This window comes from Symphalangus syndactylus, chromosome 12 (genome assembly GCF_028878055.3).
Source record: "Symphalangus syndactylus isolate Jambi chromosome 12, NHGRI_mSymSyn1-v2.1_pri, whole genome shotgun sequence".
NCBI lineage: Eukaryota > Metazoa > Chordata > Mammalia > Primates > Hylobatidae > Symphalangus > Symphalangus syndactylus.
Genome location: NC_072441.2, coordinates 39,827,647 through 39,843,064, shown reverse-complemented (window position 1 = coordinate 39,843,064; position 15,418 = coordinate 39,827,647). Strand labels below are relative to the sequence as shown.

General features: G+C 36.5%; 1 protein-coding gene across 1 annotated transcript in view; it reads left to right on the top strand.

Moving 5' to 3' along the window:
- Positions 1–15,418, top strand: part of COL24A1 (collagen type XXIV alpha 1 chain) — a 486,748-nt gene that overhangs the window by 221,656 nt on the left and 249,674 nt on the right. Inside the window, exon 21 of the mRNA XM_063624268.1 lies at positions 1,113–1,166. Coding sequence (XP_063480338.1) covers positions 1,113–1,166 — 54 coding nt within the window. The remainder of the gene's footprint in view (positions 1–1,112; positions 1,167–15,418) is intronic.

The window sequence follows — 15,418 nt, the reverse complement described above, 5'->3', positions numbered from 1 at the left end:
CTAGATTTGATTGCAGTAGTTTATGGTGTCCTGTTTTATGTCCAGATACCTCAGCACTGAGAATGAATTAAGTGCATATTGGAAACTGTGCTTTAGGTTTTGGAAAATGGGCAGCCCCATATTGTAACTTGCAGGTTTAGGTGATCTGAGGCTTATTTAAATTAAATTTGAAGCTCAAGTAGAAACTTAATATGACAGAAATAATGAATGCAATAGTTTTTCTTATGAAAATGGATATATCAGACTATTGTCCTCCCTTTCCAAACTTTCATCTCTTGAGAGCATTGCTAGCCTTCTCTAGTTTCAGGCTTTATACCTACTTCTCTCTCCTGTCACCTTCTCCTTTAACCCTGATTTCACAGCTTTATCATGAATGTCAGAAACTAGGTTCAGAGATACGGAAACTGAATCCTCAAAACTTCAATTAAAAGATGAAAACAATGTAGGAATTCTATGTATGAGCCAGGAAAGCAGAAAGGGTGTGAAGAGAAGGAATAATGATTGTAAAATTGGTTGACATTTAATGAGTACTTCATATGTCAGACATTGTGCTTAGCACTTTACGTGTATTATTTAACTCTCCAATGACTCTTTGAGAATGTTAGTAATATAATTATTATTTCTATTTTATTGATGAGAAAACTGAGGCTTAGAGAGATTAAGCAACAAGGATTTCAATCCAGGTGAGTCTTAATTACTAATTCAGGCCACTTACAGTATCAAAGGAGACAGGAATTTTCAGAGACAGCCTTTGGGACTGTGGTTATTTATGAAAGCAGTTTCTCATCTATAATTCCCTATCTTGTTGAGTCCAGCTTTATTGTCTTATCTCTGTGAAACACACAAAAACACACAATTTTTTTCTTGATTTGAGCACTTGACTCAGTAATTTGTTTGTATCACTAACACTTGAGTGAATGTATATTAAACCCATAAACATCTTATTTAAAAACTTTTACAGTAATGATGGTTACAAATTTTTCTGAAAAGTCATTACAACCTTGTTTGACATGATAATATAATGACTGCTATTTGTTTACCATATGCCTGTTTCGTCTTTTAATTGTGTTTATTAAGTTAATGTTTATACTTTGATCCTTCCCCCATTTTAGGGCCAAACAGGTGACCCAGGACTCCAAGGACCATCTGGCCCTCCAGGACCAGAGGTAAAATATTGGTGGAAAGATAATAAATTTAAAACAAAATGGCGGAAATTAAACTTCTTTGGTAAAACAGGTTTTAACATAGCAAGCTTAAGAAAGATCCTCTTTAAAGTTTAGATCTCTGTAAATAGTTTGGACTAAATTTTTTTCTGTTATGTCACGAGGTATGCAACAGGGATCCTAGGGAAACAGAAAAGTGCATTAGCTACATTTTTCACACTGATTAGGATCACAGCTGATTTATTTGTTCTGCACAGCTATTAATAACAAGTACTTGAGGCATGGAACGAAACTCCGCTGAATTATTAATGCAAAATGTTTCCAATTATTGTTAAATCCATATATCATTTAAATCTCATACAGTATTCTAAAATAAATACAATTAAGTCTGTAGTACATATATCAAATTTGTTTGTATATACTTTAAAATTTTTGACTTTGGTTTAATGGTTGATATAGAGTGGACTTCTTTTCTAAGAGTCTATATAGAACATAAACTTCTGAGATAAAACATTTGGATTAAAAAAATCATACTATGAGTAAGAACTATGATTCAAAGATATACTATATGGAGATGAAACTTCTGAAGCTCACTCTAGTTTCAAAAATATATGCCTATATTGATATGTGTGTGCCTACACACACACACATACACACAAGCACACATACCGGTATACATACATATTTAATTCAGAGTCGTAGATTCAGCAGAAGCCTGAGAAAATAATTGGCATCAGAATAAATAAGTTAGAGCAATAATGTCATAGTGTCAGAGTAGTAGGCAGAGTTTCTAAGATTACTGCTGTGCTGATGCTGTCTCCCTCTCTTTATAAACCATAAGATCTACTTCTTACTTTGCAGCTGTCTTTCAGGGTTGGGTGATTTCTTTGGAAAATGCCTATCCTTACTGTGTGATTTAAAAACACATTGGGCATTGATAGTTCAAAAATCTAAAAAGCAGACTTGGCATGGTGCAATCCCAGCACTTTGGGAGGCTGACATGAAAGGATCGCCTTGAGTCCAGGAGTTCGAGACCAGCCTTAGCAACATAGTGAGACCCTGTTGCTAAAAAAAAAAAAAAAAAAAAAAAAAAATGTGTTAAAATTTAGCCAGGCATGGTGGCTCACACCTGTAGTCCCAGCTACTTGGGAGGCTGAGGTAGGAAGATCACTGGAGCCTGGGGTGGCACCACTGCACTTCAGCCTGGGTGACAAAGTGAGACCCCGTCTCAAAAAAAAAAAAAAAGAAAAAATAGAGTCTTCGAAACTTCATTGTAGCTAGTTTTACCAATAGAGAGGTAACAGGAAGTAAAATACAGTAGTATATTGATCTCAGCATTCTGATAGGAAGGAAATTGAGTAAAACTTCAGATTAGTATAAGCTTCTCCATAGGAGCCTACAATTTTTATTTTAATCATTTTTAATGAAAGCTTTCCTGGAATGAATAGTATTTACTGCCTTGTCGTACTGAGGATACAGAATCTATTTTAATTTTCATTATCTTTAAAGGTTATTATTATGACTGTATTGCCTTATTATTACTGCAGTTACAGGTGATATGTACACTAGAAACGGCTATGTTGCCTCCTTGCTATAAGTATGGTTTTGAGTCATTTTTCTTCTTTCTCATAAAGCTGGGTTAAAGGATGCATGTGCCTTGTTTTCACTTACTACTTGGTCTTCTGAAGATGTTTATTTATTTCTCTCTTCCCTTTAAAATTTCATAATATCCATCAACACTGAAAACATTGTCTCATTATCTCTGATTTCAGCACCACTAATACAAGGTTCTGAGCCCCAGCATTTTCAGAGTACCAATCCTTCGTCTTCACCTGTATTAAGTTTTTTCATGGGGCTAAAAATGTAACCTGTACTCTCTCAAGAACTGATGCTAGATTGTTTTGGGAAATGGGGCCTAATCCAAGGAGCATAACTTTCTCTTGATCATAAAAATATAGTACATAGGCAACTATATATGAGACAATACTTTTATCCAAATCCTTTTCAACATTAGGCTTTTAATAAACTTGCAGGTCCAAGAATTTTAAATAGTATATTTGGTAGCAAACCAAGCCTGAAATCTTTCTGCTTGTATAGCAGATGAATTTTTCTCAGGTAGCGGGTCTTATGCATTGTGCTAAATTCAGACTTTATCCTGTATGCATTGACCAAAGATATTTAAGCAAGAGAATGGAATTATCAGACTTGTGCTATATGCAAGGCAGCAGGTGGAAGGATAAAAGAGAAGACGGGAAGGAGGAGTGCCAAGGAGATGAACTAAAGGTTATTTAAAAGGATGGTGCAGCAGAGCAGGGGATTGATGATGAGGTCCTGTGACAATAGAAAGGAAAGGATAGCTTAAAGAGAGAACTAGAAAATATAATTCACAACACATAAAACAGTTCATTCCAACTGTAAGAGAGAGGAATAAAAGGCAATTTTAACACTTTTTCTTGAGAAGTTGGGTAGAATGTGGATCATCATTCCAATAATAGAAAATAAAAGAGGAAGAGGAAGAGGAAGAGGAGGAGAAGGAAGAGATTCAGAGTTACAGGAAATAATGTTTTGGCTTTGAATCTGTTAGGGTTGAAAGGCCTTTAGGAGAAATAGAAAATTAGTCTAATAAGAGTCTTAAAACTGTAGGCCTAAAGCTCAGAAAAGTAGACTAGAGATACATATTTATATAATCATCTGCATAAAGGTATTAGATGAAGCAATGTAATAGATGAATTAAAACAAAGTTTAAAAATGCTACACCTGGAAGCTCACCCCTAGAAGGCTACAGTCTTTGTCTACAGTGCAGTTAAATTTTAAGTTGATAATAAAAAGTCAGTAAAATAAATTTTGGTAACTGAAAAATACATTCCTTAGTAACTTATGGTCTGGAGAAAAGAAATATCACACTGGAAATTAGAAAATATTTAGAAGTGAATGAGAATGAATCAGTATAAAAACTTGAGTGTTGCAGCTGAAGCAACATTTAGAGGACAATTTATATACAAATTCATTTCTCTTGAAAGAAAGGAAGGTAAAAAATAAATGAGTTATATACAGCGTAATTGTGGGGATTTGTTTCAAAAGAAGAAAGAAGTTGAAAGAGGTCAAATAGGATAGTCTCTGTTTTCTTAGTCTTGAAACTAAATCTCAAGAGTAAGGGGACTGTGCAAGAGAAAGGAGCTGTAGGAGTTCTTTGAAAAGTAAGTGAGAGAGTGACTGCGGACTAATAAAATAATTTCTGAGTTGTTGGTTAAGGTTTTTTGTTTGTTTTTGTTTTTGTTTTTGTTTTTTTGAGACAGAGTTTCACTCTGTCACCCAGGCTGGAATGCAGTGGTGCCATCTCGGCTCACTGCAACCTCCGCCTCCCAGATTCAAGTGATTCTCCTGCCTCAGCCTCCCAAGTAGCTGGGATTACAGGTGACTGCCACCACACCTGGCTAATTTTTGTATTTTTTGTAGAGATGGGGTTTTGCCATGTTGACTAAGCTGGTCTTGAACTCCTGACTTCAGGTGATCCACCTGCCTTGGCCTCCCAAAATGCTGGGATTACAGGCATGAGCCATGTCCGGCCAAGTTTTTGGTTAGTTTGAAATGTAAGAGGGTTTTGCCTGAAATAGTCACAAAGCTCTGTATGTTTTGTTGTAAGGGGATTTCAGATTTGAATACGATCTTCCCACTGCCAAAAGGATGACACATGATCAGTTATATGATTCTCCTCTCTTTTGGATTAGAACATATTAATTATTCAAAAGGAGGGTAGCAATTCATTGTATTATGTCATTTCCACTATTCAATATAGATGGATGTTATAATGTGAAAGCATAATTCAGTAAAAGTAATTCTATTAGGGGCCAAAATGATGAGACCTACATATATACTTCTATGATAGCTTTTGTTAATAACTGGGTGATAAAAGGTTTAAGTTAATATCTGAAAATTACAGAATTTGGGGGTTAACATCTTCTGAATGAGACTTGAGGAGTTAGTCTGAATACCTTGAGCAAATTACTTAAACTCCCTGGGCCTTTCCTCATCTGTAAAACAGAAATATTAATAGTACCAACCTCATAAATTTGTTTTATTACACACATTAATACATGTAAAACACTTCAGCATGTAGTTAATAGGAAACATTCAGTATGTATTAGCTGCCACCACCACCACTACCACCATAACTGAAGACAGGACACATTGTCTAGACCCAAGGCAGAAAAACCTGGCCAGTTCAAGATCAGAAAGAATGCCAATGTAACTGGAGTGAGCAGAATGAATGAAGAGGCAAATGGTATACAATGAAGTTGGAAAAGTAGGCAGGGGATATATCATGTATGCCCTCATAGAGGATAGTGAGAAGTTTGGATTTGGTTCTAAGTGCAGCAGGAAACCATGAGAGGCTTTAAATAGGGCAGAGGCATGATCTGATCTCATTTATGCTTTTCAAAGGTTACTCTGGCTGCTGTGTGAACATAAGACTCTGGGGGAAAATCAGTGCTGAAAGTAGGGACATGATTTTTTATTTTTATTTTATTTTATTTTTTGAGACAGAGTCTCGCTCTGTCACCAGGCTGGAGTGCAGTGGTGCAACCTCAGCTCACTGCAACCTCCGCCTCCTGGGTTCAAGCAATTCTCCTGCCTCAGCCTCCCAAGTAGCTGGGATTACAGGTGCATGCCACCAGGCTTATTTTTTGTATTTTTTGTTGAGATGGGGTTTCACTGTGTTAGCCGGGATAGTCTTGATCTGACCTCGTGATCTGCCCGCCTCGGCCTCCCAAAGTGCTGGGATTACAGGGGTGAGCCACCGCACCTGGCCAATAGGGCAATGATTTAAGGAGATTATTTTACTTATCTAGGCAGAGAACTTATTTGAATGAATAGTAATTTTAGTTTTTGGTAATAAAACCATGCCAGCTATAGAAAGTGATTTATCAACCTTTACTGGGCATCACTATCACCTGTAGAACATTTTTTAAATTTGTTTTTATTTTTATTTTTATTTTTAAGGCTGGGCATGGTGGCTTATGCTTGTAATCCCAGCACTTTGGGTGGCTACAATGAGAAGATTGCTTGAGCCTAGGAGTTCAAGACCAGCTTGGGGCAACACAGTGAGGCTTTGTCTCTACTAAAAAGAAAGAACACACAGATTGCCAGGGCCAATCTCAAAAATGTTGAATCACAATCATTGGGGGTTGCTCCACAGGTGATTAACAGCAATAATAAAGAACCACATCTTATTTTTGTGGCAGCAGTACCTTTATCCAATAGAATGAGAGTGTTTTCAACCCAGTAAGGTATAAGATCATAGAAGAAGTCAGAACATTCTCGTTGTTCTCTGCATGGAAATTATCATCTGATTCTGTTTTAGCAGCCTGGGAAAATTATTACTACTATTTACTGCAGCATAGCATGGCACAGAGATAGCATTCTATAAATGTTTTTAAAAACAAAGTGATAAAAGAAAGACACTAATAAGCTTTGCTATGGACTTTTTTCCATTAACATTTAATTTGCACAGGAGCTGGAACAGAGAAGGAGAGCTGGATTGCCTTTGCACTACAGGGTGAATGTGATTCAAAAGCACAAGTTTTATAGTACCAAGAGCATATGAAGGAGCCTGAGATAAGAGTAGGAGAAGGGCAGGTAACTTAGAAGATAGTCTCACAGACAGAAAAAATAATCTGAGTTAGCCCAGTGAACTAATTATACATGTTGACATTTTACAGTCATAAAATATCTTGCAATTGTATTTATTAATAATTATTTCCACGGAGTAATTGGGTTAAATTCTGTAAGGCTAAAATTAGAGGTTAAGCCTTCCTCAGTAGCCAGCACCGTTACCACTTTAGAGTAGTGTAATCAGTGGTTAAGCTGAGTTTATTCATGGATAACTACAAGGTGCAGAAAAATAATTCATATTTTTTTCTTTAAAACCATGTAAGGAAACTCATATTAAAAGTATAATTATAGGCTGGGCGCGGTGGCTCACGCTTGTAATCCCAGCACTTTGGGAGGCCGAGGCGGGCGGATCACGAGGTCAGGAGATCGAGACCATGGTGAAACCCCGTCTCTACTAAAAATACAAAAAAAATTAGCCGGGCGTGGTGGCGGGCGCTTGTAGTCCCAGCTACTCGGAGAGGCTGAGGCAGGAGAATGGCGTGAACCCAGGAGGCGGAGCTTGCAGTGAGCCGAGATGGCGCCACTGCACTCCAGCCTGGGTGACAGAGCGAGACTCCGTCTCAAAAAAAAAAAAAGTATAATTATATTAAATATTAATTTTAACTGTGTGTTTTCTTCCAGAAAAGTTAGTGAAATTATTCTACAAGGCAAAGCTATATAGGACAAAGTTAGATAAGCGTACTACCCTCCCTACCTTTCTGTCCTGTCCTCATCCTCTTATTCTTTTTCAGTGTTCTCACCTGCCCCCTGAGGTATCCAGTCTCAGTAGTTTCTTTCTTGTGAGTTATATCTTTCTTGTGAGTTGTGTATGTGTGTATGTTTTGCTTGTTTAAGCGGCAGATTTATGTGTATTTTCTTACACTTTTTTATTACATAAAGGGTTACATACTACAGATACTTTTTGACACTCTGCTTTTTTTACTTAAAAATATATCCTGGAAATTATATCAATTCATGGAGCTCTTCTTTATGTAATTTTGTAGCTTCATAGTACTTCATTGTGTGGATGTATCAGTTTATTCAGTCATTCTCCTACATATGGAAATTTAGTTTGTTTCCAGCATTTTGCAATGAAAAACAAGCCTGCAGTGAGTAAACTTGTGCTTCTTATGTATTTCTGTATGGTTGGAGGAGCATCTTCATGGTGAATTGCTAGAATTGGATTGCTAAGTCAAAAGAAGATATTGTTAGATATTGCCAAAGTCCTCTCCGAAAGAATTGCATTCCTGTCAACATTTCTCTAATTATGACATTTCTCTCACTGTGAGTGACACTGAACATCTTTTTATGTTTGAGGACTGTTTTATAATTTTTCTTGCAAATGTCTGTTTATGTTTTTTGCCCATTTTTCTACTAGGCATTTGGTCATTTTACTCTAAATATTTAAGAATTATTTGGGTATTAGGGAAATTAGCCCTTTACCTTTGATAACTATTGCAAGTATTTTTTCCCAATTTGTCACTTGTCTTTTGACTTTGTTTGTAGTGTTTTTTGACAGGAAACAGCTTTACAATTTTACATAGCCAAATTTGTCAGTCTTTTAGGGAATTTGGATTTTGAGTCATCATTAGAGAACCTTTTCCTATATCCAGATTTTAAAGAAATCACCTATGTTTTCTTCTGATTCTTGACTAGTTTCCTTTTTTATATTTAGGTCTCTGATACATCAAAAGTTTTTGTGTGTGTGTGAATGTTGTGATTTATGTATTTCATTTCACATTTTTCTAAATGGCTAATCAGTTTTCTCAGAATCATTCCTTAAACAATCCATCTTTGCTTCAGTATCATAGTTTATTTTAAACTATGCTAACTATATCATACACAGTCACACACTGCGTGCATTGTCTCAGTCAGTGATGGGCCTCATATAAAACCCTAGTCCCATAAGATTATAACAGAACTGAAAAATTCGTATCACCTGGTGATGTCCTAGAAAGCCTTCGTAACATCATTACTCACATGTTTTGTGGTGATGCTGTTGTAAACAAACCTACTGTGTTGTCAGTCATATAAAAGTGTACAGTAATGCCCTAGGCCTTCACATTCACTCCCTACTGACTTACTAACTCACCCAGAGCAACTTCTGATCCTGTTGGCCCCATTCATGGTAAGTGCCCTATACAGATGTACCATTTTTTATCTTTTATACTACATTTTTACTGTACCATTTCTATGTTTATTAGATTTAGATACACAAATACCAATGGGTTATTATTGCCTACAGTATTTAGTACAGTAACATATTGTACAGGTTTGTAGCCTAGAAGCAATAGGCTATACCATATAGCTTAGGTTTGTAGTAGACTATACTATTTAGGTCTGTGGAAGTATACTCAATGATGTTCACACAATGACAAAATTGCCTGACAAAATATTTCTCAGAACAAATACCCATCATTAAGTGATACATGATTGTACTAAATTTCTACTTCTTGGATCTATGTCTGTACTTTATTTTCTATTCCATCTGAGTGTTGTCTGTTCATGCACAAGTATCACCTTGTTTTAATGATAGAAACTTTATGGTGTGTTGAGATGTCTGGAAAGATTTTAAGTCCTCTGAGCTTTTTTCAGTGTTTTCCTGGCTACACTTGCATTCTTGTTTTTCCATATAAACCTTAACATCAATCTATCTAGCTTCATTAAAAAATATTGTTAGTATTTTTCTTGGCTTCAACTTACACTTACAAATTAAGAGAGTGCTGGGATCTTTATGATGTTGACTCAGTCTTTTCAAGAACAACGGTTGTCTTTCATTTGTTCAGATCTATTTTTGTGTTTTTCAGGAGTGTTTTAAAACATTCCTTAGGTTTTGCACATTTTTTGTTAAATTTTTTCTTAAGCATTTTATTTTTTTGTTGTTATAGTAAAAGGGTTTTTCTCTGCCATTATATTCTCTAATAGATTTTTGTTTATGTGTCCAAAGACTATTGATTTTTCAATGTTAATTTTATATCCTGTTACCTTAATGGTTTCTGTTTTTTTAGTTAGTTTTACCATTGATTTTCCAGACTTTTCTAGACATGCTATCATGTAATTTTCAAATACAGATCATTTTAGTTCTTCTTTCCCACTTCTTAAACCTCTAATTCTCATGGCTAATTGCATTGTAATACCCCTAGTACAATGTTGAAAAAGTGGTGAGCATCCTTGCTCTGTTCCTGATGTTAGTGGAAACATTATAGTGATTCCTCATGAAGTAAATGCTGGCATGAAGATTAAAATATTCCTATTTTATTACATTACAGAAATAGGCCGGGGATTGCTTGAGCCCAGGAGTTCAATACTGGCCTGGGCAGCATGGCAAAACACCATCTCTACAAAACAGACACAAAAATTAGCCTGGCATGGTGGTGTGCACTTACAGTCCCAGCTCCTCAGGAGGCTGAGGTGGGAGGAACACTTGATCCCAGGAGGCAGAAGTTTTGGTGAGCTGAGGTTACACTACTGCACTCCAGCCTGGGCCACAGAGCAAGACCCTGAAAAAAAAAAATCCATTAATTAAAAAACATTCTAGAATGTTTTAAATCAGGAATGATTATTATATTTTGTCAAATATATGTACTTGATTAAAGGTTTTATATTTCCTACATGTATGGAGATAATTATGTATTTTTTCTGTTTAGATCTATGTGTATGGTATATTAATAGATTTTTTATTGTCTCAACTTTCATTCTTGAAATATATTCTACTTGATTGTGGTGATCCTGTTATCCTCTACAAGAGTGGCACATTTGTCACAGTTGATGAACCTACACTGACACATCATAACTCACCCAAGGCCCATAGTTTACATTAGTGTTAGTGTTCACTCTTCATGTACTTTCTATGGGTTTGGAAAAATATATAATGATCTACCATTATATTATTATACAGAATATTTTCACTGCCCTAAAAATCCTTCGTGCTCTGCCCGTTCATCCCTCCTCTCCCCTGCCCTCAGCAACCTGTGGGCACTGATCTTTTTACTGTCTTCATAATTTTGCCTTTTCCAGAGTCTCAGGCAGTTGGAATCGTACAGTATGTAGCCTTTTTAGATTGACTTCTTTTACTTATTAATATGCAATTAAGATTCCTCCATGTTTTCTCATGGCTTCATAGCTCATTTCTTTTTAGCACTGAATAATATTCTATTGTCTGGATATTCCACAGTTTATCCATTCACCTACTAAAGGACATCTTAGTTGCTTCCAGGTTTTGGCAGTTATGAAGCTGCTGTAAATAGTCATGTGCAGGGTTTTGTGTGGACATAAATTTTCAACTCCTTTGGGTAGAATTAAGGAGTGTGGCTGCTGGATCACAGAGTAAAAGTATGTTTAGTTTTGTAATAAACTCCCTGTCTTTCAAAGTGGCTGTGCTGTTTTGCATTCCAACTGGCAATGAATAAAAGTTCCTTTTGCTCCACATCCTCACCAGCATTTGGTGTCAGTGTTCTGGATTTTGGCCATTTTAGTGAGTGTGCAGTGGCACCACTTTGCGTTTTGTTGTTGGTAGTGGTGGGTTTGTTTGTTTGTTTTGAGACAGTTTCACTATGTCACTCAGGCTGGAGTTCAGCAGAGTGACCATGGCTCACTGTCGCCTCAACCTCCTGGGCTCAAGTGATCCTCCCACCTCAGCCACCTGAGTATGTGCCACCATGCCCAGCTAGTTTTATTATTATTATTATTATTATTATTATTATTATTATTATTATTCGTAGAGACAAGGTCTCACTATGTTGCCCAGGCTGATCTCAAACTCCTGGGCTCAAGCAATCATCACACCTTGGCCTCCCAAAGTGCTGGGATTAAAGGCATGAGCCACTGGAACCAGCCCACATTGTTGTTTTAATTTGCATTTCCCTAATGACACATAATTTGGAGCATCTGTTCATATGCTTATTTGCCATATGTATATCTTCCTTGGTGAGGTATTTGTTAAGGTCTTTGGCCTTTTTTTAATGTTTTTTTTTTTGATTGTTGAGTTTTCAGAGTTCTTTATATATTTGGGGTAACAGTTCTTTATCAGATGTGCCTTTTGCAAATATTTTCTTCCAGTCTGTGGTTTGTCTTCTTATTCTCTTGACACTGTTTTCTGCAGGGCAGAAGTTTTAAATTTTAATAAAGTTCAGTATGGATTGTGTCATTGGTGTTGTTTCTAAAAAGTAATTGCCATACCCAAGGTCATCCAGATTTTCTCCTGTATTATCTGCTAGGATTTTATAATATTGCATTTTACATTAGGTCTGTGATCTATTTCGATTAATTTTTGTGACAGGTGTAAGGTCTGTGTCTACATTCATTCCTTTCATTTCTTTTTTGCATGTAGATGTCCAGTTATTTCAGCACCATTTGTTGAAAAGAGTATCTTTGCTCCATTGTATTGCCTTTGCTCCTTTGTCAAAGATCAGTTGACTGTATTTATGTGGGTCTATTTCTGGGTTCTCTATTCTGTTCCACTCATCTACTTATCTATTGTTTCTTCATTACCATACTGTCTTGAATATTGTAGCTTTATAGTAAGTCTTGAGGTTCAGTAGTATCAGTCCTCCACCTCTGTCCTCTTTCAAGTTGGGTTGGCTATTTTGAGTCTTTTGCCTCTCCATATAAAGTTTAGAATCTGTTTGTCAGTATCCACAAATAACTTATGGGATTTTGTTTGGTATTGCATTGAATCTATAGATCACATTGGGAAGAATTTACTTAATTCTTTTTTATTTCTTTGATCATAATTTTATAGTTTTCCTCATGTAAATTTTGTACTTATTTTCTTAGGTTCATACCTAAGTATTTCATTTTTTGGTGCTGTATTGTGTTTTTAATTTCAAATTTAATTAGTTTGTTCTTGGTATACAAGAAGTCAGTTAACTTTTGTATATTAACCTTGTATCCTACAACCTTGCTCTAACTGCTTATTCATTCCAAGAGGATTTTGTTCATTTTTTTCTGATTTTCTACATAGCCAATCGTGTCATCTGTGACAAAGGCAGCTTTATATTTTCCTTCTCAATCTGTATAGTTTTTATTTCTTTTTCTTGTCATATTGTATTATCTAGGACTTCCAGTATAATGTTGACAAGGAGTCATAAGAGGGGATATTCTTGCTTTGTTCCTCTTCTAATTTCTTTTTATTCTTTTATTTATATTCATAAAATTACTAAGGTCTGTTATTTCTTCTCTGATCGTTAAATGTATTCAATAGACTCCATATGGAGTCTATTTATTAAAATTACTTTTTGATATTTTATCATTTCAATTTGTATATCCCTTCTCACCCAATAATTATTTAAATAGACAATTCTTAAATTTTCAAGTGGGAGAGCTTTTTCAGTTTTGATTTTGTTAATAATTTCCGGTTTCATTGCATGGTGATCAGAGACTTTTTTTTTACTTTATAGAACTTACTGATCTTTTTCTTTTTTACCTAATATATGTTCACTTTTTGTGAATGTTCAATGTCTTCTTGACAAGATGGTATATTCTTGTTATCAGGTGCAAAGTTTGGTATGTAGTGATTTGCCCTTCCTTATTGATTATGTTGTTTAGATTTGCTGTATCTTCACTTATTTTTGTTTTACTTCATCTGTCTGTGTTAATAGGATGAACTGTGGCCTCTGTCAATCCAGTTGCTCTCAGAGCCACAACTGGTACTTTTCTCACTCTTTCACTATCCATTTTACATTCCCCTCACCCTCAGCTATCACCTCAGCAGATCTTGGTAGCTTATCTGGTAGTATAACCTAAACCTTCATTGCTGAAGAGCATGTATGTTTGACAGGAGTACAAGAAGGTGCCCAGTGTATCACCTGAGTTTCACATATATTCCTTCCTGCCTTTATTGTATTGAAGCAGTCATGCTTCCTTTTGTTTATCAGGGTCAATTAGTCATGCCAGTGTGGTGACTTCTCTTTTTATTTGTTCAGACCTGGTGACAAAAAGTCCAAAGTGCTCTGGTAGCAGTCATAACTTTTAGTTTAGTAAGACCTTTGTTGTGTCTTCTGTCAAGAGAGACCCCCTACTTTGGGTAACAAGATCTTTAGCCCTGTAGAGTTCAGAGTGTGGTGAAGGAAGCACAGAATACAGTGTGTCATTGGGAGTGATGGTAAATACGACCATACCTGCTTCCACTCCTTGGGCTTTAGACCCAAATGTTCATCCTATTTGGGACAAAACTCCATATAGGGGTCAGTGATTTAATAAATCCACTGTGTCCTAAAGGGTAGTACACCATTTTTTTTCACATTATTTTCTTTTACCTGGCACATCAGTTATAACTTTAGAAGGAAATTCCAATGTTATATGAGGCTGGATGCCTCTAGATTGGGCAGGATTAAAACTAATGGATTACATCATGGGCCTACTCCTTGCACCTCCTTCAGTGTAAAGAGGGTCTCCATTTTTGGGTGCTGTGTTCTGTGAGGTTTCATGCCTGTGGATCAGGCATTCTGTAAGTCTCTAGATAGTGGTGCTAGTAGAACTTTATAGACAAGAAAGGCAAACTCTTACCCAAAATAGATATCTGTCTTTGTGAGGATGAACTGCTGTTACTTCCAGGTTGGAAGGGGCCCAATGTAAGAAATTTGCCACCGATTAGCTGGTTGTCTTCTTTGAGGAATGGTGCCATAATGGGGACTTTGTTGGTCTTTTTTGCTGACAAATGGGACTTTCGGAGGCAGCAGAAGCTGGAACGTCCTTGGTAAGTGATAGTACATGCTGTTGGGCTCATACATAACTTCTGTCTCTGCTACCATGTCTTCTCCATTCATGTGATACTCATGCCAGTCTGGGAGTGACCAAAGATGAAGGCTGGCTAATGTCAACTGGCCAAGTCATTTTGTCTACTTGGTTTTTTATAACCTCCTTCATGGTATATGCCTCCTGGTGGGCATTAATGTGTGAGGTAGAACTCTTCATACTCTTTGCCTAATCCCATGTGTCTATTCATGTGACTCTATCTCAGATCTCTCTCTTCCTCTATTTTTTTTCCTCTCAGGCCCCTGACCAGATAATCATGCCATTGATTACTGCCCAGGAATCTATATATCCTCACTTCAGGTCATTTCTCTTGCCACACAAAAGATGATGAGCTGGTACACTGCTCACAGATCTACCCATTAGGATGACTTTTTCTTCTCTGTTATTATTCAGAGTACTCATAAGTGTACCTTTTTTGCTGTTGCTATCCATTTTCAGCTAGAACTGCTTACCAAGCTGACCCAACCATAAACCAAGCTGAAGCTTTTTCTCCTCCTCCAGCTAGTCATCTGGGAGCTATTTTCTCACCCTAACACATATTCCTTTAGTTATAAGCCAGGAGAAGGGAACTGCAGTGAGTGTGAAGGTGACATTGGGGTTTGGGCTACCTGTTAATGCAGCTTACTTGTTCCTCCTGGTCCCACTTGGGTTCAATCCTGTATATAACATTTCTCCTGTATAATGGATTGCTGCTAGTGCCCATTTGAATTTTTGTCTTGGCAGCCTGACAGAACCCAGGACATAATGGCAAGTTCTAAGTGTGTGGTTACTTGATGTCCCATAGTCAAGTGTCCTTCCTTTACTACGTTCCAGTAACACCAAAAACTGTTTCTCAAAAAGCATATTATTTT